Source organism: Chrysemys picta, chromosome 2 (assembly GCF_011386835.1).
Source record: "Chrysemys picta bellii isolate R12L10 chromosome 2, ASM1138683v2, whole genome shotgun sequence".
In the NCBI taxonomy this organism is placed as follows: domain Eukaryota; kingdom Metazoa; phylum Chordata; order Testudines; family Emydidae; genus Chrysemys; species Chrysemys picta.
In genome coordinates, this window is record NC_088792.1 from 287,992,852 (window position 1) to 288,020,480 (window position 27,629).

Sequence of the window (27,629 nt, forward strand, 5' to 3'; positions counted from 1 at the left end):
GTAGTGGAAACAGCTTGATTGATTTCTAGGTTTGCTTTGTCTTTGGTGGTATATGTTTGCGTGTGTGGCTAGGTTGTGTGAATGTCAAGACATTGTTACGGGAAAGCTACACTGGAGCAATGAGTCTCTCAGTGAGTCCTGAGCGTGGTGAGGCCCTGGTCTCGTATCTCCTGAGGAAGCCAGTTCCAGTCTAGGCCCAGCTCCCAGGAAAGTTCTGCCTCCTGCACTCCCGAGACTCTCCAGTGGCTGGTAGTTCCATTGTCCCAGTGGGCGGAGCTGTTGGTGGAGGCCACGGTTGCTGAGGGAGAGGCATCTCTTGGATGGCATAGGCCAATCTCTTGGGTTCTGTGGGAAGCCAGTGCAGAGCGTAATGCCAGGGAGATGTGTTCATGGTGACCTGTGCGGCCACAGAGAGACTGGTGCTTTCTGCACCCATCTGAGCCTTTTCAGGCTTTGTGGCTTCATTCCCAGATTTGGGTTGCAATCATCAAGCCAGGCCGTGAATAGCTGGATGGCCAGCTCTAGGCTGAGAGAAGGGGGCGCAGACTTCTGCCTGGCTGTAGATGGAAATGCAGATGTCTCCATGGCTGTCATAGAATCATAGAAGATTGGGGTTGGAAGGGACCTCAGGAGGTTATCTAGTCCAACCCCCTGCTCAAAGCAGGACCAACCCCAACTAAATCATCCCAGCCAGGGCTTTGTCAAGCCTGACCTTAAAAACCTCTAAGGAAGGAGATTCTTACACTTCCCTAGGTAACCATTCCAGTGCTTCACCATCCTCCTAGTGAAAAAGTTTAGCCTGATATCCAACCTAAACCTCCCCGACTGCAACTTGAGACCATTGCTCCTTGTTCTGTCATCTGCTACCACTGAGAACAGCCTAGATCCATCCTCTTTGGAACCCTCCTTCAGGTAGTTGAAAGCAGCTATCAAATCCCCCCTCATTCTTTTGTTCTGCAGACTAAACAATCCCAGTTCCCTCAGCCTCTCCTCATAAGTCATGTGCTCCAGCCCCCGGATAATTTTTGAGTATCCAACAGCGTGGAGGAGACCTAAATGACCCCAAGGCTGACTCGTCTGAAGGCAAATGCCCTCAACAGTGAGGGATGCCATGGAGGAAAATTTTGGAAGCTCTGTCCTGCTTCCTACAAGTCCCTTCAGTCTTGGTTGGGTGCAGGGTCAGCAGAGCTGGGTGTCATCTGTGTCCTGCTGGCCCTTAGCCCTGGCTGTCCCCCTGGCTCCCTACGGGTTCTAAATAACATAGGGGTGAAGATGAGCCTTGTGGGACTCCGGGGGCGAGGGCTTTGGAGTGGAGACCCATAACAACCCTCTGGGGTTGGTTGGAGAGGAGGGGCCTGAGCCAGGTTGGGGGGTTTCTAGTCACCCCTGCAGTCTTTTGGAGGCCAGACAGGTGTATCTGGTGATCAGCGGCAGGGCCTAGCACGGTGATCGAGGACAGAAGTGGCTCGTCTGTGGCCAGGAGGAGGTTGCTCACCAGAACCATGTGCTCTGTCTATCCCTGGGCTGAGGCCCGACCAGGAGGGTGGTGATGACAAATGTTTAGGATCTCTGGATCAAAGGCGCTACATAAAGCGCCCTGCAAACGCTGCGTGTCAGAGATGCATGGGGGAATCCTTGCATCTGCCTCTGGGGTGGAACATAAGAGCTGTGTACCAGCACACAGCCACACCACCCAGCAGGCTAGGACAGGAAGTGAAGGACAATCCTGCATCTAGTTAAAACCACAGAGGGAGTTGAGGGAGGGAGAAAATAATTCCCATGGTTTGAATTTGACCAGGACGCTGGGGTTAATATCCCAGCTCATGGAGAGTCGTTAATGACCAGAAGGGGTCAGAACCTCTGGGCTGTAGCTAGTGTGGGTGCACGCGGCTCCGGCAGCACACAGCCACCTCGTCCGACACTGGGTCTGTGCTGACCGTGTGGAGTCGCCAGCACCTCGGATTTCCTCTCAGCCAAGTGCGGTATAAACCTGGCCTGGGTGTCATTGCTTGTGCCTGTTCCTTTTCATCCCCAGCTGAGAGCAGAAGCAGCCAAGCCAGGCCCGAGAGGGCTGGCGAGGAGGAGTTCGACCTGCACGTGCAGAGGCCTGCGTATGAGCCACCTGCTCCGCCCCCACCAATGGCACCTCTCTACGGGCTGGGGCAGGATGGGAAGGTGAGAGGTAAGAGTCGTGACAGGCAGCTGTGCTAGGGAACGGGCTTATGGGGAGTATGTGCTGGACTCGTCTTGGAAGCACTGGGCCTCTCTTCTGCAGCTGAGCAGACAAACCTGCATGGCTTTGCCACAGGCTCCAGCCCAGTGGTGTGGAATCTGCATTCTGCACGGAGCAGGTTGCTCTCCCAGGGCCCCTGGTGCTGCAGGTCTCTTGGAAGGGCACTGCCGAGGTGGAGGGGAGTGTGGCGCGCATGACAACGAGGGGCCTTCGCATTCTGCTCATGCCCCTGCTCCCCTTTGGGAGAACAGCTTTGGCCGGGAATAAAATCGGACTGGCCGTCCTGTTTTAAGCAATAGACCAGGTGTCACTCCCAGAGCTAGAAATAGAACCCAGGAGTCCTGACTCCCAGTTCCCCTTCCTGTAACCACTAGCCTACCCAGAGCTCAGCTAGAACCCAGGAGACTTGACACCATCCCCCGCTCTATCTGCTAGCGGCTCCTTGCCTGTGTGCACCATTGGCCTAGTCCTCCCTTGGGCTTCGCAACGGGCAGGGCCTTGCACTCCACCGTGGGTTCCTGACTGCGTGTGTATGTCTGTGCTGTGCAGAGACCCCAGAGGAGGTGTTTCAAGCTCTGGCTGAGCTGGGATACAGCGCCTTCCGCCCGGGCCAGGAGGTGGCTGTCATGAGGATTCTCTCAGGTAACCGGTCTGTCTTAGCCTGGAGTAGATCCTTCCTGCCTGTCGCTCCCACTCAGGAACGGGCATCCATGGCACCCAAGGGCTGGGGCCAGCCCCATTTGCCTAATGAGGGTTTAGCCCCAAGAGCACTTTCCCCCAGCCCGCCCATGCTGAAATGAGGCCAGGGCTGGGGGAAAAGGGACCAGCGCCCCCCACATCTCTCTGCCCCCTTCCCATGCTGACTCCTCCGGTGAATTCCAAGGGTGGTGGCCCTGACTCTGCTGCTGCCGTTTCTGAGACAGGTCTGTCCACGCTGGTCGTCCTGTCGACGGGGATGGGGAAGTCTCTGTGCTACCAGCTCCCTGCGTACCTGTATGGCAAGCGGTCCAAGTGCATCACCCTGGTGATCTCCCCGCTCGTGTCGCTGATGGATGACCAGGTAAATGGGACGTGGCTTTGATCGCAGCCTGGTTGCACCGGGGCTCCTTCCTTGGGCCTTCTCACTCGCCCCCCGTCCCTTCAGGGGAGGCACTCGGGGCCCGATCCCTTTGACGCTGAGGAGCCTGGTCATTGACTTCAGTAGAAGCAGGATTGGGCCCAATTCTGCCCTTTTACTCTCTAGCAACTGGTGTTGGGGCCCTTCACCCCCTGGGGGTGGCAGGTTTGGGGATAAATATTTCCCATCTCCAGATCCGTCCTGTTTCCAGGGGGTTGCTGGGAATTCTCCGCTCTGCTCAGGGCCCTGTCCTCTCTGATGTGCCAGGCAGGACATCTTGGAAGCCTCTGACCTAAGGATTGCAATGGAGCCCCTGGCTGCTGGATTTTGAGTCTGTAGCCAGGCCCCCAGACTGAGCGGTGCAGGAGCTCTGTCCCTGGAGGAGCCCTGTCCATTGATGTGTGCGTGTAATGCGCTTCATTCCCAGGTTTCGGGGCTTCCCCCCCACCTGAAGGCGGTCTGCATTCACTCCAACATGTCGAAGAGCCAGCGAGAGGCTGCTATAGAAAGGGTGAGTGGCCTGGGGTGACGGGCTGCGAATGTGAGCCTGCTCTCCGATCCCGGACTGGCTGCCCGCTCTCCTCTGAAGGGTATAAGGAGCACCGGGCATTGTCGCTTGGCTTGGGGCACAGGCCTGCTATGTGTGGCTGTCTGTTCCTAAGGAGTGCTGCTCTGAGACGCTGGGTGTGGGTCTGGTCTGACTGATGGGGCAGAGACCACTCGCGGGCTGGCTAATGGGAACTGGTGGGAAATATCCACTGTCAGGGCTGGGCTCGCCCCAGGGCGTTGCTTGGCCACATATGGAGCAATTCCGATTTAAATACACCCCCGACCATGTTCCGGAGCAACGGGCGTGCGCGGACAGCCCTGGGGCCGTTCTGATGAGTGCTGCTTGGGCGTGCGTTTCTGGCTGGTGAGGGGAGCTGGATGGGCAGCTGTGGAGAACAGGTACCCTGCATGCCTCCCCCCAACCCACGTCCGAGGGATGGGGAGTGGGAGGGCCAGGAGAACCTGAAGAGGCCATTACGGTGACCAGTTGGTACTAATTGTATTGGTGGCTTTTGAGGTGCAGGCATCGGAGCCGAGAGCTCCCAGCTCCTCTCGCACCGAGCACCCGGTGGATGGGAAAGACCTTCTAGCTCCCAAGGAGGGCTGGGTTGAAGGGGCTGAGCTATATCCAATCCCACGGGCCACCCAGCTCCCCTCCTTTCTCCGGGTGTGTGTTTCTGGGGGCGGGGGCTGGGTATGTGCCATTCTTACCGGGGTAACCCCTCCTTCCTGATGCTGTGCGTGTTTGCAGGTGAAGGGAGGGAAGGTGCATGTGCTGTTGCTCTCCCCGGAGGCCCTGGTGGGTGGAGGCAGGGCGGGATCTAGCTGCCTCCCCTCTGCTGACCAGCTCCCCCCCGTGGCGTTTGCCTGTATCGATGAAGCGCACTGCGTCTCCGAGTGGTCCCACAACTTCCGCCCATGCTACCTGCGGCTCTGTAAGGTACGGGGGGGGGGGGGAATCTGGCCAGAGCTCCCTGGCACCAGTGCGCCGTGACGTCTGCCTGCGGGGATGGGGGGAGACAGCCAAGGCTATCAAGACTCCACACGCCTGCTGTGTCTGGGTTAGCAGCAGCAATGAGACGTGGTGCCGGGAAAGGGGCTCTGGGGGCACCGTGTCTGAGATGAGTTGTCAGACCAAACTCCTGGCTGCTAATTCCCTCCTGGGTAACTGCATTCTGACCCCCTGTGTTCCTCTCAAGGCACCATTCTCTCTTCCTGCCTTGTGATGTTGGGAGGAGGAGATTGGGATTCTCCAGAGAGCTGGCGGGAAGGGGCCGTCCCCCACGTGTGGCGCACCACTGCCTCTCGGCCGGGAAATGCCAGCCCCTGGTATTGGGGAGTGACAGCTCTTCTCCCTGCAGGTTCTTCGGGACCGCCTGGGGGTGCGCTGCCTTCTGGGTCTTACAGCCACGGCCACGCTAGCCACAGCGCAGGATGTGGCCCATCACTTGGGCATCCGGGAGGAGGAGGGGATAGCGGTGCGCTCTGCTGCCGTTCCCCCAAACCTGCACCTTTCGGTCTCGACGGACAGGGACAAGGATCAGGTAGGGAGGGGGAGCAGGGCTCTCCGGGAGCTTGGAGGAGACTCGCCTGGGCGTTGAAGCTCTAGAGCAGCTTTGTGCCATCTCGCTAAATCCCAGCTCGGGGGATCAACTTCAATTCCCCCTGTGGTTTCAGTCCAGGATTCATCCCTTCCTGACCTCAGTGGTTGCGTAGTGTTCTTTGGAGCTGCTAGACGGCTGCTGTGCATGTCTCCTCCACAAGTGGCTGCTCTCCGAGGGTGCATGAAATGATCCATGTGTGTCGTAGCCTCGCTCTGGGATCCTTTGGGGTGCCAGGCTTTCTCTGGGATCTCCATGTATTCATTCTATGCTGCACGGGGAGTGGAATTCACCAGGAGTGGGTTGGGGAGTTGCCCATGGGACGGGGTCAGTGTCCCTGCCTTCGGGGGGGCTCGTATGCTCAGGTGTGGGCTTTTCCGGCCCTGTGAGAGGAGCGAGCTGCCTTGAGAAGCTCCTAGGGAGTGACGCGTCTGTAGAGTGGAGACCCATTCTCTCCTTGTCTGGTTCCAGGCCCTGGTCTCGTTGCTGCAGGGAGAGAGGTTTGGGGGCCTGGACTCTGTCATTGTTTACTGCACACGGCGGGAGGAGACAGCCCGGATTGCGGCGCTGATCCGGACGCGCCTCCAGGGCGTAACGCTCAGGGAGTCCATGCCTGCGGAGAAGCAGCACCAGGACGATAGCGCTGGGAAGAGGAAGAAAGCCAAGGGTAAGAAAGGGCTGTCGCTGGGCTTTCCTGCAGCTACAGAGAGGGAAGCGTGAGCCAACCCCTCCCCTGAGATTAGCCTGTGCACCAGCCTTGGGCATCTCTGAACAGACGTGCGCTGGAGCAGGGGAGGCCACTGGGACGCAGCAGGTTAGGGATGGAATTGCCGTGTGGAGGGAGCTGTCTAAGACACACTAGCTCAGACCACTAGGCCCTTCAGTCCAGCAGCGAGCCTCTGACGGTGCAAATACCTGACGCTTCAGTGGAAGGTGACGCTCACTTCCCCACACCATGCACCCATCCTGGACGTACAGGGCTGCACGTGGGGCAGGGAAATGCCTTCCCAAGCTCTACGAGCATCAGCTGCACGGGCTTTGCTTCCCCCGTGACCGACCATCGTAGCAAACATGGCGGCATGTGGTGGCCGGGAGGGCTGAACCACCTCAGGGGACGCCACATGAGTGATGTCAGGAAGGGCGCTTTGTCCAAGGACTCCTGCTGGCTGGCCCCTGGGCCTGGCCAGGCTTTTGACTCTGTTCCTTGGCCGCAGCTTGAACCAATCCCACCCCTGCAACCGGGAGCTCTGGCTCAGCCATGCCCACATCAGAGCCTCGGAGCATAAACGAGGAGCGAAAACTGAATCGCTTAAAATCGAGGCTTAAAGCTCCATCGTAGAAACCCTGTTGGGAGAACGACTGGGGATTGGTCATCTGCCGGTCCAGGGCAGATGATGTCACTGCTCCCCAGCGTGGGGGTGACTAACCGGGGGTGGGGAGTGTTTCCTAAACGCGTTGTCTGTTGCTCGTTTCCACCTCTGACGAATTAGTGAGTGCTCGTAGGGTGCTCTGACAACGGGAAGCCCTACATCCGTGCTAATGATGATCATTCAGTGGTGGGCTCTTCTCTCTCCATGTCTGTGGCGTAGCTAAGAAGAGCATCCGGTGCCCTCTGAAGTGGGTCGCCGATTCCTACCATGGCGGCATGTCCGCCACCGAGCGCCGCCGGGTCCAGAACAACTTCATGTGCGGCCAGCTGCGGATCGTGGTGGCCACAGTGGCCTTTGGCATGGGGCTAGACAAGTCTGACGTGCGTGGGATCGTGCACTACAACATGCCCAAGAACTTTGAGAGCTACGTGCAGGAGATCGGCCGGGCGGGGCGGGACGGGAAGCCAGCGCATTGCCATCTCTTCTTGGATCCGGAGGTAATTGCTGCTGGAGGGGTGGGGCTAATCCAAGAGCCAGGGCATCCCACCAGCCACTTCTGCTACAGCCGGTCAAAATCCCAGCCCAACTGAACGCACTGGGTGCTGCAGCCGTTCTAGAGGGGAATGGCTCTCGTGCCCCAATGAATCCGATAGCAGGGGCTCTCTAGGGCTTACAGGGTGCCCAAGCCATGGCTTTAGGCACAACCAGCCCTGGAGCCCTGTGCTGATGGAGCCAGTCACAGGCTTGGACCAGCACTGAGAACAGAGTGAGGAGGAGACTTGCCACAGATCCCTTCCAACCCTGATATTCTATGATTCTATGAGATCCAGACTGACGGGGAAATGTCCTCCTCCCACCTCGTTCCTCGCGGCCCCGTTTTCCCCGCCAGCAGTTGGGAAGCTCCAGGCTCAGCGTGCGTGGCAGGGGCTGCTCTCTCGCCTTTGTGTGTGTGTGTCTGTGTGTGTGTGTGTGTGTCTCACTGTTCACCCCACGCTCCCCGGCTCCTTGTCCTCCCCAGGGCGGGGATCTGCACGAGCTCAGGCGACACATCTACGCCGACACTGTGGATTTTTTCACCATTAAGAAGCTAGTGCAGAAGGTTTTCCCTCGCTGTAAGTGCCTGGAGCTTCACCGCAGACAACAGGACCTCAGCAGGGTGAGGAATGAGCCCTAGAGTGACCAGATGTCCCGATAGTTAACCCTTTGTCCCGCGTCCCGATCAATGTACGATCGGGACCCCATTTGTCCCGATATTCAGATAAGGAGGCGAGCGGGAGGGAGGCGCCGACTCCGTGGGTGCTCCGGGGCTGGAGCACCCACGGGGAGAAATTGCAGCCAAGCTCCCCCCTCCTCGCCTCCTTCTCCCGTCCTCCCCCGAGCACGCCGTGTCCCCGCTTCTCCCCCTGCTCCCAGCACTTCCCGCCTCCTAACAGCTGTTTGGCGGCACTTAGTGCTTTCCGGGAGGGAGGGGGAGGAGCGGGGACGCGGCGCACTCGGAGGAGGAGGTGGAAAAGAGGCAGGGCAGGAGCGGGGACTTGGGGGAAGGGGGTGGAATGGGGGCGGGGCGAGGCGGGAAATAGGCAGGGGGTGGGCGAGCACCCACCTGGCAGAGGGGTAGTCGGCGCCGTAGGGGTGAGTGACGGGCGGGGGGGGTGAAGAGGTGAGTGGTGGGCGGGGGGGTGAAAAGGCAAGCGGTGGGTGGGGGACTGAGGAGGGACGCAGCAAGCCAGCGGCGGGCAGGGGTAGCAGGGGTGGGGAGAACTAAGTGGGGGCGGGACCTGAGGCAGAGTGGGGGCGGAGCCTGGGAGGAGCGGGGGTGGACTGTGGGCGGGGCTGATGGCATCCCAATGTGTCCCGATATTTTAATGTTGTGATCTGCTCACCCTAACGAGCCCTGACTGCCAGGATGGCCAACGTATGGCCTGGGCTGCCCCCTCCTTTAATACAGCGGTGCAGCCTATGGGGACTACAGGTCCCAGCATGCCGTGCTCCTTCTCGATCTGAGTGGCCCACCCCCTTACCGTCTGGCTGATGGCAGGTTCAGAGTGTGACCTTCTCTCCGGCCCCTGGAGATGATACATCTGGATCGTGCTGACACACAGGCCTGGGATGGTACACGTGCAGCAGTAGGGCGGCTTCCCTGGGCTGCACCTTTTCTGGAGATAAAGGGGAGCTTCAGGCTGCCCGTTCAGCTTAGAATCAAGGGTCCCTCTGAACCTGGTTAGAAGTGGGTTGGGGAAGGTCTGGTCTGTGGGAGCAAAGCTGCAGCCCAAGGCCCAGCCACGTGGGGCACCTGTTTGGGAGCTTGTCATGCGTGGGCTGAGGGGGGAAGGAGGTCTCCAGCCCCTGCTGCTCGCCTCTGGTACCTCGTGCTTGAGAAGGGCTCAGCGTTGTTTCCCTGCAGGGGGGCGAGGTGTTGGACGCTGAGATGATGGAGCTCATGGGAGCCGGTGAGGAGCAGGTGTGTCGGGATGACGGGATGAGTGGGCAGCAGCGAGTGTGTTATAAACACGAGCGCGCCATCCCCGTGCAGCAGACAGTGGAGTCCCTGGACATCCGAGAGGAAGGTGAGGCTCACGCCGCTTCCTGGTGTGGTGATCTGGAAAGGATTCTTCCTCCCCTCAGCTCCGTGGGCAGGACGGGGCCCCGGGCCAGCGTAGTGTGGGCTTGTTTGGTTTTGTGCAACGTCCAGTGCTGGTGGCAGAGCAGACTGATCGCGGCGGGGCTGGGGCAGGGCCAGCCAGCCCCTCGGCGCGAGCTGGGCTGGGGCACGGGTGAGGCCGGCCGGCCCTGTGGCCTGATCCAGTAGGGCTGACCCTGTCTTCCATTATAAGTCGGGCCAGGCCCTGCTGCTGTATCTGTTCCCCTTTCCTTCTCACAAACTTGCCCAGGCGCATTGGGGGAGGGCGAGTGCAGGGCAGCTGTCGTGTCTGGTGTTTGCGAGTTGCCCAGCCGGGCTGGGGCTGCTCCCAAGTTTGCTGTGAGCACGAGGGATGTGCCTTGTGCACAGAGAAGGGAGCCGCGTGCAGCTGCTCCTCTTTAACGTAGAGGGGGAGGCTCATGTCCCATCATGTCCTGCTCTTGAACAAGCCAGATGGAGGGCAGTCGCAGGTCCTGTGTGGGGCAGTCAGCAGGTGGCATGGGAGGCTAGTGTGCACCCCGGGGGAGGTGGGCCATAGCGCTGTGGGCATAGGAAACCAGACGTCTGACTCTGCGGGGCGACTGCAGCTCATGCCAGTCTCACCGGAGCTTCCCATGATTGGCGCACGTCTCCTCTCCTCTGTTACAGGCATCGAGACCCTGCTGTGTTACCTGGAGCTGCATCCGCAGTGCTGGGTGGAGCTGCTGCACCCCACTTTCTCCTCCTGCCGGGTGGTGTGTTATGGGGGCCCCCAGCAGCTCAGGGCAACCGCACAAAGGTTAGTCGCTGCGTGGTAGGGCGTGATGAAATCTGAGCCCTTCCATGCGGGGACTGGAGAGACCTCTCGCGATGTGCAAACTCTGTGGGAAATGCCTTAATCAGATCAGACACCGCTTCGAAACGGTTCCATCTGCTTCTGGGCACCTCCTTACCGGGAACCATCCTTAGGTTTTTAAGGCCTGGCTTGACAAAGCCTTGGCTGCAATGATTTAGTTGGTGTTGATCCTGCTTTGAGCAGGGGATTGGACTAGATGACCTCCTGAGGTCTCTTCCAGCCCTAATCTTCTATGATTCTATGAAGGGCTACTGAAACCCAAGTGCAGTCATGGCTCTGTAGGGAGGAGCTTAGCTGGGGGATGTTCTTGCCAGCAAGCACTGCGAGGGCTGGCACCTGGAGGAGGAGGGTGAATGGGTTGAAGGAGGGATTAGTAGGAGTCACGGGATGAAATTGGGAACGTTGCCGGGAGGATCTATGAGGAATAGGATGGAGAGCTCTTCTCCTGGGATGCTGAGAGAGAGACAGGCCCACGCCCTGGAGACTGGGCTGGCACTGGCCGGGGGATGGACTGGCACAGCTGGGTAGGGCTCTTCCACTGTGCGTCCTCTGGCTAAGAAACAGCGAAGTGTTCCACAAAGGTGGGGCTGCTTTGTGGTGCCATAGGGAGGTGTTTCGGGGAGCGGAGGGGCAATAGATTCGAACTCTCCTCTGAAAGACTCTTTGCACTGCTGTGCTAAGGGTTATATTTAGCACTGCTGGATGCCCGGAGGGAGCGGGACGGCAGGGCTGCAGTCATCCTGGATGCTTGCTGCCTGCGGGAGTGACTGCCTGATTCAGTGCAAGCTGCCAGTTTGGTCACTACACCGCTGGCCAGGTAGTACAGCAGCTGGGTTCACAGGGGGCTGAATAACCGTGCTCGGATCTTGTGCCCAGTACGTAAACTGATGCCTCCTGGAACCAGGCAGGAATTGCGCATTGCACAGCTGGCCAGGTGCCTCCGGGCTGCCTCCCACCTAGCTCTGCAGTACCAGAGGTCGGTCAGTTGGCAGCGGCATACAGACGCTGATGTGGGGGGCCAGTGCAGCAAACCCGACGTTAATAAAGATACATGGAGCTTTGCATGTCTTACCTCATTGATCCTCGCAACCTTGCAGAGCGGTAGGGAACGGTGGCAAAGGGACAGGCCAGAGGCTGTGGAAGAGAGTCTGTGTCAGAGGTAGATCTAAATTGGAGGAGTTTCTGGCTCCCTGCGCTAGCCCCCTTCTCCCCTCCCCAGTTCCCATGTTACTGCTGCTGGCTTTGATTTTTGTCTCTGGGTTCTCAGCGTCTGCATCCTTGGCTTTTTCTCTCCTCCTGCTCTCAGCTCCCCGCCCATCGCAGTGTGCCTGGCCCAGGAGCGTCTGGCAGGGGTGGATCACACGCACGCCAGCTCTGTGGAGTTCGACGTGATCGCACTCAGCGACTCCATGGGCTGGGAGGTTCTGCCGGTGAAGCGAGCCCTGCGCCAGCTCCAGTGGAGCACGCAGCTGCAGAAAGGTGCTGAGACGGCTTCTCCGGGGTCTAGGGCAGAGCTGGGAAGGGAGCCCCAGAGAGAGCTATGGTGGAAGGATAAAAGCCCCCCTCCTCCTGCAATCCACATGAGCTCTAGAAGTGCCACGGGTGTCTATGGGATTGGCCCTCTTGGGCACTCAGGGCAAAGCCCAGAGCCGGTGGGGGAAGCTGTTCGGTTTTCTGGCCCTGCTCAGAGCCCTGCGTTCAGTGATTCTCTTGTGTCCCCAAGGTGGGATTGTCCCAGTGCCCCCCCTCACTGTGCGTGTGTCATCTAGTGATCCCGAGCCAGTTCCCAGAAAGAGCCCCTCCCCCTCCTTGTTGCCAGGTTGCCATGGCACTGGGAAGAGCGGTGTCCTGGTGGAATTCGGCGACCTGTCCTTTCACCTGCGCTCCTATGGAGACCTCACAGACCAGGAAATGGACTCTGTGTGCAACTTCCTGCACCACCGGGTGACGGCGCGGGAAACAACCACTCTCTGCCAGCTCCAAGCCTGCTTCAGGGCCTTCCAGAGGTGAGCATGGGCAGCCGTGGGGAACCCAGCCCCGCTCTGCACACCCCGGATGGTCAGTTCCACCTGAAGCCTCTACAAAGAGGTTTCACCTCCTGCCTCCACCCTCCCTTCCCCGCTGAGGGATGCCCCGGGTATTACTGCAATATGTGCTGGTGGTAAGACTATGGAAGCAGAGAGGGGCTCGTCACACTTGGGAGCAATGAGTTAGACAGCAGTGGTACAGGGCGAAACGCAGACGTCCTGCGGTGTCTGTCAGCAGGTCAGACTGTGTGTGGGGCAGTGAGGAGGCTGGTACTTCTTGACTGGGGTGGGGAGCAGAGATGGACGGTCCGTGAGGTTGGCTGGGGAAGTCCACGGAGAGCTTTTGAAAACAAGGGGCATAATTTTGATCCAGATCCTGAGATGACTGGGGCCAGTGGAGCTGCTCCCGCAGGAGCAAAGAACTCGCCCCCTCCACTGGTCTGCCTTCTCTGACATACACACACACAAAGCAGTGTGGCCATTCCAACTCCCCCAAGCCCTACCAAACAAACTGCTCCCTGCACGCATGCTCCTCTCCTGGGGAGAGGATGAGCGAACGAACCACACAGGGCACACACAAATCACAGCACTCTGGGCGTGATCGGCAGATACTCCGGGAACCAGGGCAAGAGAAGAACCTGCACAGAACAGACTAGAACTCCAGGGTATGGACAGAATGTGGTTATCCTGCTCTACACACACCGCCTTGCTTCTCCCCTACCGTTGGGATCCGATCCCTTCTTGCTCTTCCTCCTTCCCTGTGGCTTATCCCACTCTCTTCTCCAGTTATCCTGCACCCTAAGATCTAGTGGTGCCCGTTCTATCACTAACACCTCTTTTCCTGAGCAGTGTGGCCTGCCAAGCCAGCGCCCTGTACTCGGAGCGTGTGGACGAGGAGAGGAGCTCCTGGCTGAAGGCCTTGTTGATGGACTATTTTGAGAAGAAACCTGCACTGGACGAGACCGAGCTAATGCGCAGGGAAGACGAGGAGGCAGAAGATCTCAATAACATTAAAGTCAGTAAACCCCTTTGTTTACTTCCTTTTGTTGGTATCTAGTTTTGAGCCCATCTGAGCCTCTCCAGGCTGGCTCTGAAACCCCTGTAACCATGGCATGTAGACACTAGTTTTAGTGTCAGCTGTTGCATTGGAAAGGCTGTCTGTATAGCATATGGTTGTACCAGGGTGGGATGGGATGGACTGCATGTATGTGTATGCACACACTCTCTGAGTGCATCAAAACCCACAGCAGTGCTGGTTCCTCCTGGATTAAAGGATATTGAGCTTTGAAAAGGGGGTGAGTGGGGGGGGGGGGGGGGGAGAGGGAGAGAGAGAATGAATCTAGGAAACGCTTATCTCATTCTGGCTTTAAAACCGTTGGCGCTGCCATTTTGGTGAACATTCTGTGACTGGATTTGAGACGCTTTTTTACTGAAGTATGGAAGCACTTTGCCGTGTGTGTGTGTGTGTTTTTTTCCTGCATTGCACTTAGCATCCCTTTAAACGTCTAAAAGCAATCAAATTATTCTGCACCTTTACATTTAGGACTTGTTAGCAACACGTGAGGGCCAGTCCTGGTTCCATTGACGTCATTGGCACTACACAATTAGTACTTGCACTTTTAATCTTCAAAGTGTCCCAAATACGAATTTAAAAGGGTATCTTGGTAAGGGTTTTACTCGATCATATGGGAGTAGAAATGTTTCCATAACTTTTGTTTTCCTTTTTTTTTTTTTTCGTTTAAAAAGTCTCCCTGCACTCCCTGTTTAAACACTCTCCCTGCAGCATTCTTGTGCTAGTGCCAAACAACCAGTAAGTGAAAGTGACCAGACACAAAAGTGAAACTGATCACTTTTTGGTTTCACTCTTCAAACTGAAGAGAGCAAAAGTGATAAGCCATGATGCTGAAAAGTAAATTTGAGGAGTTTTCCCCTTGATTCCATAATCGGAGGGTCTGTTAGATCAGTGGTTCTCAACCAGGGATTCATGTACCCCTGGGGGTACACAGGCCCTCCAGGGGTCCATCAACTCCTCTAGATATTTGCCTAGTTTTACAACAGGCTACATAAAAAGCACTAGCGAATTCAACGTAAACTAAAATGTCATACAGACAATGACTTGATTATACTGCTCTATACGCGGACACGTAGTACAATATTTATGTTCCAATTGATGTATTTTATGTGGTAAAAATAAGAAAGTCAGCAATTTTTCAGTGTCCCAATGTGCTGTGACACTTTCATATTTTTAGGTCTGATTTTGTAAGCAAGTGGTTTTTAAGTGAGGTGAACCTTGGGGGTACGCAAGACCAATCCGACCCCTGAAAGGGGGCCAGTACTCTGCAAAGGTTGAGAGCCAGTGTGTTAGATGGACAACAATGTCTAATCCAGGTTTCTGTATTGCACTCTCTTTTGGAATACGGCTTTTGTCGTGTGTCCCTGTTCTGTAACCAAAAGAAAACTATCTAAGGCCATGTCTACATGACCACTTATGTTGGCAAAACGTAAGTCGCTCAGGGGTGTGAAAAAACCAGCCCCCTGAGCAACATAAGTTTTGCCGGCATAAGTAGTCATGTGCACAAGTGCAATATCGGTGGGAAAGCTTCTCTCACCAACATAGCAACTGCCGCTCATGGGGGTGGTTTAATAATGTGGCCGGGGGAGCTCTCTCCCGTCGGCATAGAGCAGCTACACGAGAGATCTCACAGCGACACAGCTGAATTGGTACAGCAGTGCGACTGTCAGCTCGCTAGGGTAGACATGGCCTAAATCCAAGCACCGGAAGAGACCCACAGCTCACTGATTTGGTCCCAGTTAATTTTATCCCTTGGTGTGAAGTGGGTTGCGAGTGCTTAATAGCACTGTTTTTGGATTTGTCCAATCAAGAAATGGTGTCTCCCAAAACTACGAGGCTGTAGGGAGAAGGAACCTTCCGGGGAGACCAAGAGGGAACCTGGTTTATTTTCCCCCAAAAGCCTAACGAATTTCAAATGTTTTCTCTCTAGCTGCGGGAGTGGGAAGGGCAGATCCGCGCGGACATCCGGAATTTCCTGTCCATCCGCCAGGATGAGAAGTTCTCTGGCAGAGCTATTGCCAGGATATTTCACGGCATTGGTAAGGAAAGCCGAGTGCAGGACTGGAATCCGATCTGCCTTTTGCTGCTTATGTAATATGACTTGCCATAATGCTAGGCATCTTCTGCCTGATCTCTGTCACCGCTGCACAGATCTCATCTTAAGCCTCCTTAAAATGTCTTTGTAACCATGGCTATGGTGAAAGGTGCTGGCTTGGAGCCTGAAGGGGACCTGCTCCCGCTGCTGTCCTTGTCAGTTATGGTGAAATGGTATGCAACCCCTCGGTCCTAGGGAGGGGAGTGTAACCCCCACTGTTGAGCTGCAGGGGACTTCTGACACTCGGGATGGACTTCCCCAGCCAGGGGGAGTGTGTACGTGTCACGGTTACAGGGTGAGCTGTGCTGTGAGGACAGGTTTCGCTACCTTCCCCTCTTTCTGGGAGGAATCACACAGTCTTGCCTCTCTCTGACGGAGCATCTGGGCTGCAGTCCCGTGGCACCACCGATGTTAACCCACCAGGCCCAGCTTGTTTGGCACCTGCAAGCCCTTTCCTTCGGGGGCCTTTGGCAGCAGCTGCTTAGAGAGACAAAACCAGACTGTCCCAAGCATAGCCTCATGCATGCCCTCCAAAGGGCCAGAACATGCAGAGCAAAGGGTAAGAACGGTAACGGCCGGTGAGCTTGTTTCCCCTGACCTTGATCTTCATCTTTCCTTGCCAGCATGGGAAGTTCCCGCCTTCTCTGGGTGGGGAGCCAGCCTGCTTGCTGCAGCTCCTGTCTCCTTGCATCCCTGTCGCGCTCACCGGCAGCCCCCAGCAACTCACTCCACTCCCCTTCCTTCCTTCTCTAGGCCCAGCAGCCTTCAGCTTCTCAGTATCCCTTCGCTCCTGAGTTCAGGCCTGGGAAGAATAAACTCTACCAGCCTGCTTGGAGCCAGGCCAGGGTATTCCCCAATTAATAGCATCCCCGCTGTTTCTTGGAGGACCCGTAGTGATCTCTGGGACTGGACCTTACCTTCATCATTGTTTGGTTTCCTCTTGGTTCCCCCCTAACAGCCTCTGATTTAACTCCTTGCTGCCCAGCAGGATAATATCAAACAGGTGAACTGAGGGGCAGATGATGATGATGATAAAAAATAGGAGACATAACTCCCTCCTCCTGCACAGGACCCCATGTTGCTCGCTTGGCTTTGTCTCCCTCTAGTAGCCATACCACATACCGGTTTAGGAATCTGCTACTGCTTTTGAACTAAGACACTGGCTTTTAGCTCAATAGAGGCCCATGCTTTTAGATGCAGATGACCTCAGTCCCCTTAGCTGACCTGTCCAGGGACGTTGTCATTGTGGGAACAAGGTTACAGTCTCCTAGAGCTCTGTGGGCCTGTCTGACACTGGTGTAATTCCACTGAACTCCAGTAGGTGACCCTGGTGTAATGGAGCAGGGAATCAGGCCTAGGCCTAAGCCACATATGCTCAGCTGCTGTTAATGTCTCGGTCGCTTGTGTGACAGCTTTGCCCACTGTTCTGTTCACTGTGCGAGAGGCGGGTGATGGGCTCAGGAGCTGAGTGGGGCTTTTTCTGTCTCTGAACAGGGAGCCCATGTTACCCCGCTCAGGTCTACGGACGAGACCGCAGGTTCTGGAGGAAATACATCCACTTTGACTTCAATAGAGTCATGCGCCTGGCCACGGAGGAGATTATCCGATGCAAATGAGTCTGCGAGGGCAGGGGTGTGATCCACGCAACATCTGACACTGACCAGCAGGGAAATGGGACGGCACAACCGCCACCAGAGCAAAGCCAGGGAGTCCGGCGGGCCATGGCTCCGAATGCCGCAGCTCCTGTGTTCCGTTCACCTCACTGCAGATCCCAGGAGCTCCCACGAGGGACCTTTATCTAATGGCTGTGTCGTGCTTCTAGTCCCAGTGCTGGGAACCAGGGCACCCACGTGCATTGGGGACTCCTCTGCAGATCCCACCAGGCGAGGTCCCTGCTTTTCAGAAGTGGCGAGGATACGCCGTGGGCTGTGCCCGAAGGAGGCTGGGCGAGAGAACGGTTAGAGCCTGAGGTTGGCTGGGAGGAAGAGGCTTTGGGCGATTAGCCAGTTGACTGTATATAAATGTCCCTTTTAAGGTTCAGTCCCCTAGACCTGCCCCAAGCAAACGCACCTCTCTGGCTCAGGGAGGCGAGTCACCAGCCCTGTGTGCTAGGGGCTTGTCTTGTCTTCCCACTTTTCAGGGCTAACTCTACTATGGTGGTCTTCTCATTTTGCAAAATTGTACAACAGCTGAACACCTTTCCTGCCCCAGCCCTGCCTCTCACCCCCAGTACAGGAGGAGGACTGACTGGGTACAGCCGGACTTTTCTCAGACGTGGGCTGTGAATAGACACATTCAGTTTGCCCGGGATATTCAATAACCATCTTGGGAGGTGGCAACGTTTGGCCAGTTCAGGAGGGGGTGGGATGCTGTCCATACATTTAGATGGTGCAGAGGAGGTGGAATGCCCCTCCCAACATGCCATTGTGTGTGTAAAAAGTAACAGACGTTCGTGTCTGTATTTACGTCCGAGCTTTGACTGTTGTGGTGGTTCCCCTCGCTAACGATTGTCTGTTGCTCAGTGTCCGTTCCAATGCCTTTGGAATGTCTTCAGTGCTGTTCTATTTCCACTGACCATCTGGAATCTTTGTTTCCCCTCTTCCATCTGGGACCATGTTTGGGTTTTATATTCACACTAATAAACAGTGACTTTTTAAAGTGCCTGTGACTTCACCTCTCAGTCCTTCCCTTCCTGCTGTGTGAGCAGAGTTGCAAGACTCCGCCTGTCTCCCTGGGAGCTGCTGGGGGTGGTGGGGCACTGCAGGGTCGGGGATTTGGGCATGTGGAGTGATCTCTTCAAAGGCACCTGGGAGAGGGAGGAGCCCTAATTCTGTGGGTGCCTTTGCATATCCCACCCTTTGGTTTTTATCTACATAAACTAAACCCAAAAGCCAACCTTCACAGCCGGCCCTTGTTTTCAAGTAGGACAGATTAGGTTATGCTACTCTGCACCTTGGTATAAGGGGAGGTCAGGGGGATGCTTGAGAGAAGCTCCCCAATCCGGACGCGGTACCAGCACAGTCCTGCAATCCCAGCTGGCAGTTCTCGGGCCTCTGTTATACAGGAGGTCAGGTGCTTGTCTGGTCCCCACTAGCCTTGCAATCTATAAAACTCCTCTCTGCTCTTTATTTATTTATTTATTTAAAATCCACTAAGTTTGCAGCCTGTCTGGTAGCTTAATAAGTACTGTGTAGAACTGCTTTCAGAACTGGCCCCCCAATGAACCTTTCGTATCTCCCAGCTGACCCCGCTCTGTGTATCGAGCGTGCTCTGTACAGGGCCAGGCTTAACGCATGCTAATGGCTGTAACTGGATTTTCATGCCACTGAAAGCCTGCAGGCCTCTTGCAAACAGGCACAGGCTGGATGTTGGGAGGGCAAGCTTCCCTGCTTGGGAGGGCCCCCACTTCTGGAGGTGAGAGGGACCTCACCAGGGGTCATTCAGCCCTTAGCTCCTCTGCTGACACCCCCTCCACCCCCCCACAAAGGCGCACCTCCAGCACGTCTCTGCAGCTACAGCAAAGGTGCAGAGGCAGCTGGGCTCAGAGAGATGGGCAAGTCCGTGTTTGACTGGCAGGGCACAGAATGTCCTCGCAGTGGCCTGGAGAGTGGGGCCGGGGAAGGGTCAGTGATGGAACGCAGTCTCCATTCAGAGAGGAGGCCTATGTGAAATACACCCATGCTGTGTGTTTAGGCCTGGGGGGGGATGGGCACTGGGCAGCAGGGCGGGGCACCACAGGTGGTACGTATTTGCTGCCCCCCCCCCTTGACCTTTGCTAAAATGGGTAAGGCCTATGGAACTAGCTGGTGTCTCTCCAGGGGTGAGGTGGTGCAGTGTGGGGCTGGTGGACTGGCACTCCGTAGCAGGGGCTGGTGCCAGCGTCGGTGTGGGTGTGTGTGGGGGGGTGATGTGGCTGGTTAGCACTATAGGCTGCGCTGCAGATGAAGGTGAAAGAGGGCCCAGGCTGGTCGTGAGCTCCGAGCTGTTGGGGGCTGTGGCACTGGGGGTTGGGGAGGGGATCTGGGGGTGGAGGGGGTGCAGGAGCGATGGGGGGGGCAGTAGGGGCTCTGGGGGGCAGGCGCCATGGGCCCTGTGTGGGGCAGTGCAGGGGTGGGGCCGCTCTAGAAGGAGGGGCAGGGCAGCATGGGGATGGGGGGTTCAGGTTGTGCCCCCCCCAGGGACAGGGATGTGGCCTGGGCACATGCTGGGGGCCCAGGACCGCTCGGAAGGGGCCTGTGGGGCAGGGTCAGAGGCAGCCAGCCCAGCATGGCAACCATAGAGAAGAGCGAGAGGCATGCTAGAAGGGCCCTCCGCCACCCGATCCCCACGAGCAGCAGCCCAGACGGGACCCTCTGCGCAGCCGCGGACCAGCCAATAGCGCGCATTCGCTCCTCAGGCAGTGGGCGTGGCTGGGTCGCAGCGGGAAAGGCGGCCCCTCTAGCCGGCACTTCCGCGTTCTCTGTGGCTGTGGAGGACCCAGGCGCTGCTGCAGACCCCAGAGTTTCCCCCCACGCCCCTCCCCCCGAAGTCGCCAGCCCCTCGCAGCCCCGCCCCGGAGCGGCAGCGGGGGGTGAGCCCTGCCCACTGGGGGGGTGTCTGGGCTCGAGAATCTGCCGTCTTGGCTGTCACAGTAGGTGGTCCTGTCGCCATGGTGACTGTCGCCATGGTGACTGTTGCCATGGCATCAAGCCCTAGCGGGGGCATTGGGGGGCGTTGCCGTGGCAGCGCTGGGGTGTGGCTGCCTGGCTGTCACCATGGCATCAGGCCCTAGCTGTTGCATTGGGGGTATTGCCGTGGCTGCCTGTCACCATGGCCTCAGGCCCGGGGTGTTGCCGTGGCAGCGCTGGGGTGTGGCTGCCTGTCACCATGGCCTCAGGCCCGGGGTGTTGCCGTGGCAGCGCTGGGGTGTGGCTGCCTGTCACCATGGCCTCAGGCCCGGGGTGTTGCCGTGGCAGCGCTGGGGTGTGGCTGCCTGTCACCATGGCCTCAGGCCTGGGGTGTTGCCGTGGCAGCGCTGGGGTGTGGCTGTCACTGTGGCAGCAGTGGCTACATGGTGTCTCTGTTACCATGGCATCAGGTGACAGGTACCGTGGTACCGGTTGCCGTTGCATCAGGTGACGCCAGGGCCTGGGCCAGTGCAGCCAAGCTGGTGCCCCCTCTCCTGCTCCTTGTACATGCGCCTCGAATTCCCAAGCTGAGGCCGAGGCCCATGCCTTAACCCCTGCTGTGCTTGGCCTCTCCCCTCGCCGAGCCCGATGTAACGTCTCTCGGTTTGTGTTCCCCACAGCCCAGCGGATCTCCCCCAGATCTTGTCCTGCGTGAGCCCCTCGGCCTGGGGCTGAAGGATGAACTCTAAGTATGTGCTGCTGGGGGGCCTGTACTTCGTCCAAGGGATGCCATATGGGCTACAGTCCGGCCTGCTGCCCATCTATCTCCGCAGCGTGGGCCTCTCCTTCACCAAGATCAGCTTCGCCAAAATGCTCTACCTGCCCTGGGTCCTCAAGATGCTGTGGGCTCCTTTCGTGGATCAGTACCACACCAAGCAGGCCTGGCTGGTGTTCAGCATGTCTGGACTAGTGCTGGCCTGCCTAGCATGTGCCACTATGTCGCCAGAGACTAACTTCCTGCCCGTCGCTGTCCTGCTGCTGCTCATGAACTTCTTTGCTTCTGTCCAGGACATCGCGGTGGACGGAGTAGCCGTTGGGCTCCTGGGGCAGGAGGAGATCGGGTACGGCAACACCATCCAAGTGGTGGCTTACAAACTGGGTTCCGTGCTGGCGGGAGGAGGCCTCCTGACCTTGATGCACCTGTTGGGCTGGGGGGTTCTCTTCTTGCTTCTGGCCACCATTTATCTTCTGGCCATACTGTATGTGTGGAGTGCTCCGGAACTGCAGTTCACGCTGGGACGGCCTTCCCAGGATGGCCAGCCCCGGGCAAGAACCTTTAACCCTTGGAGAATTCTCCAGGAGCTCTTCAATGTGCCGGGCACCCTTTGGACCGCTGGCTTTGTCCTCCTCTACAAGCTTGGTGAGTGCGTGCCCGGTGGGATGGGAGTGGGGGGTTCCTCTAAGGAAAGGAGTGTTTAGAGTGGAGCACTCAGCAGGGCTGCAGGTGGAAAGGAGCTATTGGATGTAACAGCTGTAAATCTAGACAGGGTCACCCGCCGGAGCCATTCAAGCTCCCTGTTGTGCTGTTGGACACCCCTGCATGCAGGGAAGAGTCTGATAGAGCATGGACTCGGCTGTGGCTCACCTGATGGTGTCCTTTTCCCTTGCAGGTGAGCAGGGCGCCACCACCATGTTCCCACTCTTCCTGCTGGACCATGGATTCTCCACCCAGCAACTTGGCTTCTGGAACGGGGTGGTAGCCATGGTCTTCTCCATCGCAGGTTCCTCGCTGGGTGGCCAGCTGATGTCCAAGCAGAGGTTAAGTGTAGAACAGGGCTCTGACGCCTCCCTTCTTGTATGGGGCGAAAGGGACTGGTTTGTAGGTGGGGTGGGAGAGGCGTGTGTGGTAGGAGAGGGCAGTGAGGTGCCTGGTGCTGTTTTGATTGCTCTTGGGCCCAGCTGTGTGTCTGATTCATGACCCTTCCTCTCAGTCAAATGGGGAGGAACCAAACACAACCCTTGTTCTTCCTCTGCTTGCAGTGTCCTGCTGCACTCACTTCCTTAACCATTTCTGCATTGGGCTTGTGTCTTCTTTCCAGGCGGCCGCTGTCTCTGCTGAAGGCTCTGTTACTGCTCCGCTTCTGCAGTCTGAACTTGCAGACCTTTTTGGTCTTCATCTACGATGATGGAGTGTCTCTCTTCAAAGGTGAGCACCACCCAGCTGAGCAGAAGAGGGCTCCTGGTTGATATGGGGTGAAGGGAAAGAGGACAGAGAGGCAGTGCAGGGCTGGTCAGAAATTTTCCCTCAGAACTGTGTTTTGAGGGAAAACTGGGTTTTCAACTATACAATAATTTGGGCAACGGGTTTCTGATTTCCATGGAAAATTTTGATTTAGTCAAACTAAACCCAGCAGAACATTTCAGTTTGGATCTGCTGCCGGGCTTCATGGCTGAACTATATCCTCCATGATGCAGCACGTCCGGGGACTCTCATGATGCACCCTGTCCTCCCTCCAAGAGGGAAGACCATGGTGCATCTTGGGAGATGTAGTTCGATATGGAAGTCCAGCCTATAGAGGAGAATGGGAGTGTGAGGCATCCGAACTACATCTCCCAGGTGGCATTTTGACAGCATTTCCAAATGGAAATATTTTAGTTTGGGGCCAAAACATTTTACCAGAAAATCTAAATTTCATAGAAAAGTTCAATGAAAACAATTTAGTTTTTTTCACAGAAGTTTTCATGTTGGGGGGACCCCTGTTTTCTGCCCAGCTCTTTCTGAGAGGTCCAGTGACTTGCGCATGGCCCCAGCGAGTGTCAGCATCAGAACTGGGAGCAGAATTCTGGAGAAGCTGCTCCCAGTCCTGTGCTTGGGCCATGCCTCTCTCCAACCCTGAACTGATCACCGCATTACTCCCCTGTTGCCATGTCCTGCTGTATGTGTAGGGGCTGCGATCCTGAGTATCTGTGTCCAGCACTTCATTGGAGGGCTGATCACCACCCTGGCTTTCAGCACCATGATGCAGTGCACGCAGAGGGCGGATGGCAGCATACAGGTACCCTGCAACCAGCACCTCTGGAAATGCGGCTCAAGAGGGACTAGAATCAATGGGCACTTCAGCCATCTGCATCCCTGTCTGCAAACTGGGGATGTTAATGTAGTATCCACCAGTGTCAGTGGGCTGCTGAGACGGTTCACTCCTCCGTATTAGTGAAGAGCCCTGAGATCTGAAAGGTTTCAGAGTAGCAGCCGTGTTAGTCTGTATCCGCAAAAAGAAGAACAGGAGGACTTGTGGCACCTTAGAGACTAACAAATTTATTAGAGCATAAGCTTTCGTGGACTATGGAGTTGAGCATCTGAGTGCTAAAGACAAGCGCACTACTGCGAGCTGTTTTCAGGTAAACTTGCAGCTTTGGGACAAGTGATTCAGACCCTGGATCTGTGTCTGGAGCCAGACAGGAGTGTCTGGCTCAGCAAGACAGGGTGCTGGTGTCCTGAGCTGGCAGGGAAAACAGAAGCAGGGGTAGTCTTTGCACATCGGGTGGCAGCTCCCAAGGGGGTTTCTGTGATCCAACCCGTCACAGTGGCGTAGTCGAGCAGGATCTGTGCACAGCTGATTGCTTTGAGATACTGGTAGTGATTTTAAGTGAGTTTTAAGTGTGGTGGCTGGAGAACAGACAAAGTGGTTACTGGTTTGTTATTTTCTGTTTGCTTATTTCGGGAAAGGGAAGTAGGGACAGAAAAGGAAGCAAAATAAGTAAGAATGAAGATCAAAAGAAGTTAAAACTACACAAGTTGCAAATTGCCCAGAAAGACTGAACAATGGGCGCTGGGAATGTCTCTGTTAACTAAGAAGCCCCTGAGCTGAGTGCATCTCAGTTTCAGTGAACTGCAGATGGGTGTGGCCCAACCTCTGTCTGTGCTGAAGCTGACTGGGGTGTCTAATTTAGCAAGACAGGAGTGGAGGGGTGCCTGTTCTGGCAGGAGGGTGTTCTCTGTGGTATCCCAGCTCATCAATGATGGTCTCAAGGGGAGACAAATGGAAATTGATGTACAATTTGCCTGGGAAAAGGCTGACCTGGAAAAAGGAAAGGCTGCCCACCAGCCTGGACTTAAGAGACAAAGCAAGTAAAACCCAGAAGCATGACCTGGCTGTAATGGAGTGAAAGAGGTGCAGAGACATGTATCCTGGAGCTGGAAGTTGGGGTCCTGGTGACTGCTGCGGTGGGAACAAACCCCAAGGACTCTAGCTGGAAGCAAACCCAACCTGAGAGAAAGGGGGGGGATTTTGCTGGCCAGCGAAAGGTCCCTCATAGCTGGAAGCTGTGAGCCTACAGCTGGGTCAGGGTCTCTTTCCCTTTTGGGGAACACAGGAGTGTCTGCCCCATAGGGGAGCCCAAAAACGAATTTTAGGTATACTGCCTCCGCCATGGTCAGTGTCCAAGTCTCTGGCAGTAAGTTCAGGAGGAGGGTGTGATGTTGTGCAGTCTATATGGTTTTATAAAAACTTGATAATAAGTCAATATAATGTAACTGAGATTGTTTTAGAGAAAATACGGTAATAAGTGAATGTAAGTAACTGGGATATGCCTCACGCAAAAGGTCTCTTGTAAGGTATCATTACAAAGCTTATAATCTACTGAGTGTGATCATCTGATTTGTATAAATGTACCACTCTTGTATCTAAAACTAGAAATATAAAATGTAACTCTGAGGGCCTATTGTAATTGTGTAAAGTGTGGACCATTAATGATGGTTTGGAATCTTGATGACTCCCATTGTCTGCAGATGGCTGTATTTACCTGTGAGTCTTCCTGTATATGTGTGTGCTGGCAAGTGAGTAATGAAGTCTTGCAGTGACATGTGATCATGTCACCTGAACTGGAATCCATCTTTAACCTGGTGCTTTTCCAGTGAGGGGGGGGTGGAAACCCAGAGAGACAAAGAGTTCCCGCCTTATGCAAAAGATATATAAAGGGGGGAAGAGAAGAGAGAGGAGGAGAAGCCATCATGAAGAATCCCCTAGCTACCACCTGAGCTGCAACAAGAGCTGTACCAGGGGAAAGAATTGTGCCCAGGCCTGGAAGGTGTCCAGTCTGAGAAAAACTTACTGAAACATCTCTGAGGGTGAGATTATCTGTATTTAGTTTGATTAGGCATAGATTTGCACATTTTATTTTATTTTGCTTGGTGCACTAGCTGTCACCTTCAGCCCCCAACTAAAACCTCTCCAGCGCATCATCAGAGATCTACAACCTATCCTGAAAGATGATCCTTTACTCTCACAGATCTTGGGAGACAGACCTGTCCTCGCTTACAGACAACCCCCCAACCTAAAGCAAATACTCACCAGCAACCACACATCACTGAACAAAACCACTAACCCAGGAACCTATCCTTGTAACAAACCCCGATGTCAACTCTGTCCACATATCTATTCCAGTGACATCATCATAGGACCTAATCACATCAGCCATACCATCAGGGGCTCGTTCACCTGCACATCTACCAATGTGATATATGCCATCATGTGCCAGCAATGCCCCTCTGCCATGTACATTGGCCAAACCGGACAGTCTCTACGCAAAAGAATTAATGGACACAAATCTGACATCAGGAATCAAAATACTCAAAAACCAGTGGGAGAACACTTTAACCTGTCTGGTCATTCAGTGACAGACCTGCGGGTGGCTATATTACAACAGAAAAACTTCAAAAACAGACTCCAACGAGAAACTGCTGAGCTAGAATTGATATGCAAACTAGACACAATCAACTCCGGTTTGAATAAGGACTGGGAATGGTTGGGCCATTACAAACATTGAAATCTATCTCCCCTTGTAAGTATTCTCACACTTGTTATCTAACTGTCTGTCTGTGCTGGGCTAGCTTGATTATCACTTCAAAAGTTTTTTTCTCTTAATTAATTGGCCTCTCAGAGGTGGTAAGACAACTCCCACCTGTTTATGCTCTCTGTATGTGTGTATATATATCTCCTCAATATATGTTCCATTCTATATGCATCCGAAGAAGTGGGCTATAGTCCACGAAAGCTTATGCTCTAATAAATTTGTTAGTCTCTAAGGTGCCACAAGTCCTCCTGTTCTTCTTCTTCCTGAGATCTGAGTCTCTGTCTGGCCCTCCCAGACGTGACTGCGCCCCGAGGGAGGCATTATCTGCACTGGGCAGATGGGGAACACAGGCACAGAAAAGGGAGCTGAGTTGCCCAAAGTCACAGGCCACCCTGCAGCCTTGGAGATGAGGCTTGGCTCCAAGCTGCTGACGGGAATGACAGTCGGGTGCTTTCTGGAGCTCCTGGCCTTTTCCTGCAGCCCTCGGCTGGGCAGGGTTTAGGCACTATCTGGGCTGCCTGGGTCTCTCTGTTTGACAGCTTATGTGGGTCTCTCTTTGTGTTTGCCACCCTTCATGCTGGTGCGTGTCTGCCCTTTGCAGGCCACTCACTACAGTTTCCTGGCCACCCTGGAAGTGCTGGGCAAACTGGCATTCAGCACCTTTGTCGGGAGCATCGTGGACTGGCTGGGCTTTGCATCCAGTTTCTGCTGCTTCCTCTTCCTCTCCTTCACCTCTGTGCTCTACGTCCTGAATGTGCCTCCTGGCGGGAGCTGAAGGAGACATGCCTGGCCTCTCCAGGGATTCACTGTGGATGGGCCGTGGGCCAGGCTTAAGGGATGGACGGCTGAGAATCTCCCTGGCTGGACTTGCAGAGGCCTCGAGCAGGCGTATTAATTTGCACTCCTGGTGGACATTGGAGGAGCCCAAAAATGCCTGTGAAAATGAAACATCACAGGGCCAAATCCTAAGACACCGAGCGTCTCCTGCCGGAGCCCTCAGGAATTGCAGGGGCTCAGCATTTCCCTGTGGGTGTCTCCGCAGCTGTAACCAACATCTAAGTACGATCTTCTCCTCTCCCACCCCCGGCATGGCCTACACTCCTAGCTTTCACCAGAGCTGCCTTAGGGAGCCAGGTCGCGTCTGCGCCGAGCCAGGGGTCCTGCGCTCACACTCCAGCCTCTGGGATCTGAAATTAAAAGGTTTGTTTATTGAATGTGTCTCCTTCTCCTGCCCTGCACCACACTCACGTCCCCTTGCTGAGAGAGTCGGAGGCCAGGCTGGGCCCTGGGAAGGGAGGAGCAGGGCTGTCGGTGAGCAGGGCCAAGCCGCGTCCCAGCTCCGGGGTTTGATGTTCTTGTGAAGGGTTAGACTGGTGCAAGCTGCCCCCAGCCACATCGCAGAGTGTTCAGCTGGCTGCTGCCTGGGTCTGTGCGTAGCAGGGTCCTGAGCCAGCAGGCAGGTCAGTCTCCCAGCCCCGCAGGCTCGGGGTGCTGTCTGAGGCTTCAGAGGAGAGGCACGTGACCAAGTGTGTCCAGGAAACCCCTGACGCCTTGCTGGGGGGAGTTTTCTCCCCTATTAGAATAGTTACGGTATCCTAATTAGAGTAAGGGTTAAAAAAAAGAAAACAA

General features: G+C 55.8%; 2 protein-coding genes across 6 annotated transcripts in view; both read left to right on the forward strand.

Annotated features, from left to right (window-relative positions):
- RECQL4 (RecQ like helicase 4) overlaps positions 1 to 18,201 on the forward strand; it is a 42,211-nt gene extending 24,010 nt beyond the window's left edge. For 3 of the 4 annotated variants that reach the window (XM_065586393.1, XM_065586395.1, XM_065586394.1), the window contains exons 10-25: positions 2,036 to 2,182; positions 2,783 to 2,875; positions 3,157 to 3,293; positions 3,778 to 3,861; positions 4,651 to 4,839; positions 5,261 to 5,443; positions 5,972 to 6,167; positions 7,090 to 7,367; positions 7,889 to 8,026; positions 9,275 to 9,437; positions 10,160 to 10,289; positions 11,614 to 11,825; positions 12,166 to 12,352; positions 13,223 to 13,388; positions 15,376 to 15,484; positions 17,035 to 17,289. In XM_065586393.1, coding sequence (XP_065442465.1) covers positions 2,036 to 2,182; positions 2,783 to 2,875; positions 3,157 to 3,293; positions 3,778 to 3,861; positions 4,651 to 4,839; positions 5,261 to 5,443; positions 5,972 to 6,167; positions 7,090 to 7,367; positions 7,889 to 8,026; positions 9,275 to 9,437; positions 10,160 to 10,289; positions 11,614 to 11,825; positions 12,166 to 12,352; positions 13,223 to 13,388; positions 15,376 to 15,484; positions 17,035 to 17,156 — 2,534 coding nt within the window. In that variant the 3' untranslated portion in view covers positions 17,157 to 17,289. Of the gene's footprint in view, positions 1 to 2,035; positions 2,183 to 2,782; positions 2,876 to 3,156; positions 3,294 to 3,777; positions 3,862 to 4,650; positions 4,840 to 5,260; positions 5,444 to 5,971; positions 6,168 to 7,089; positions 7,368 to 7,888; positions 8,027 to 9,274; positions 9,438 to 10,159; positions 10,290 to 11,613; positions 11,826 to 12,165; positions 12,353 to 13,222; positions 13,389 to 15,375; positions 15,485 to 17,034 lie in introns of all 4 variants that reach the window. The other variant, XM_024102667.3, reaches the window with a different exon arrangement.
- Positions 18,202 to 19,976: 1,775 nt separating this feature from the next.
- MFSD3 (major facilitator superfamily domain containing 3) lies at positions 19,977 to 27,214 on the forward strand. 2 transcript variants are annotated; one of them, XM_065586396.1, is made up of 6 exons: positions 19,977 to 20,110; positions 20,828 to 21,567; positions 21,818 to 21,965; positions 22,247 to 22,353; positions 23,094 to 23,203; positions 26,602 to 27,214. In XM_065586396.1, exons 2-6 carry the CDS (start codon positions 20,886 to 20,888, stop codon positions 26,773 to 26,775), a joined length of 1,221 nt encoding a protein of 406 aa, XP_065442468.1. In that variant the 5' UTR covers positions 19,977 to 20,110; positions 20,828 to 20,885; the 3' UTR covers positions 26,776 to 27,214. The 2 variants fall into 2 exon arrangements, with proteins under 2 accessions (XP_065442468.1, XP_005291175.2); XM_005291118.4 differs by having other exon boundaries at positions 19,995 to 20,170.
- The last annotated feature ends 415 nt before the right edge of the window (positions 27,215 to 27,629 follow it).

Bases quoted from the DNA above. Each gene is read 5' to 3' on its own strand.
- MFSD3 (XM_065586396.1), top strand. From the start codon at position 20,886: ATGAACTCTAAGTATGTGCTGCTGGGGGGCCTGTACTTCGTCCAAGGG. The intron at 22,354-23,093 runs GTGAGCACCACC...CTGTATGTGTAG, and splicing joins TGGAGTGTCTCTCTTCAAAG to GGGCTGCGATCCTGAGTATC. The intron at 23,204-26,601 runs GTACCCTGCAAC...TGCCCTTTGCAG, and splicing joins GGGCGGATGGCAGCATACAG to GCCACTCACTACAGTTTCCT.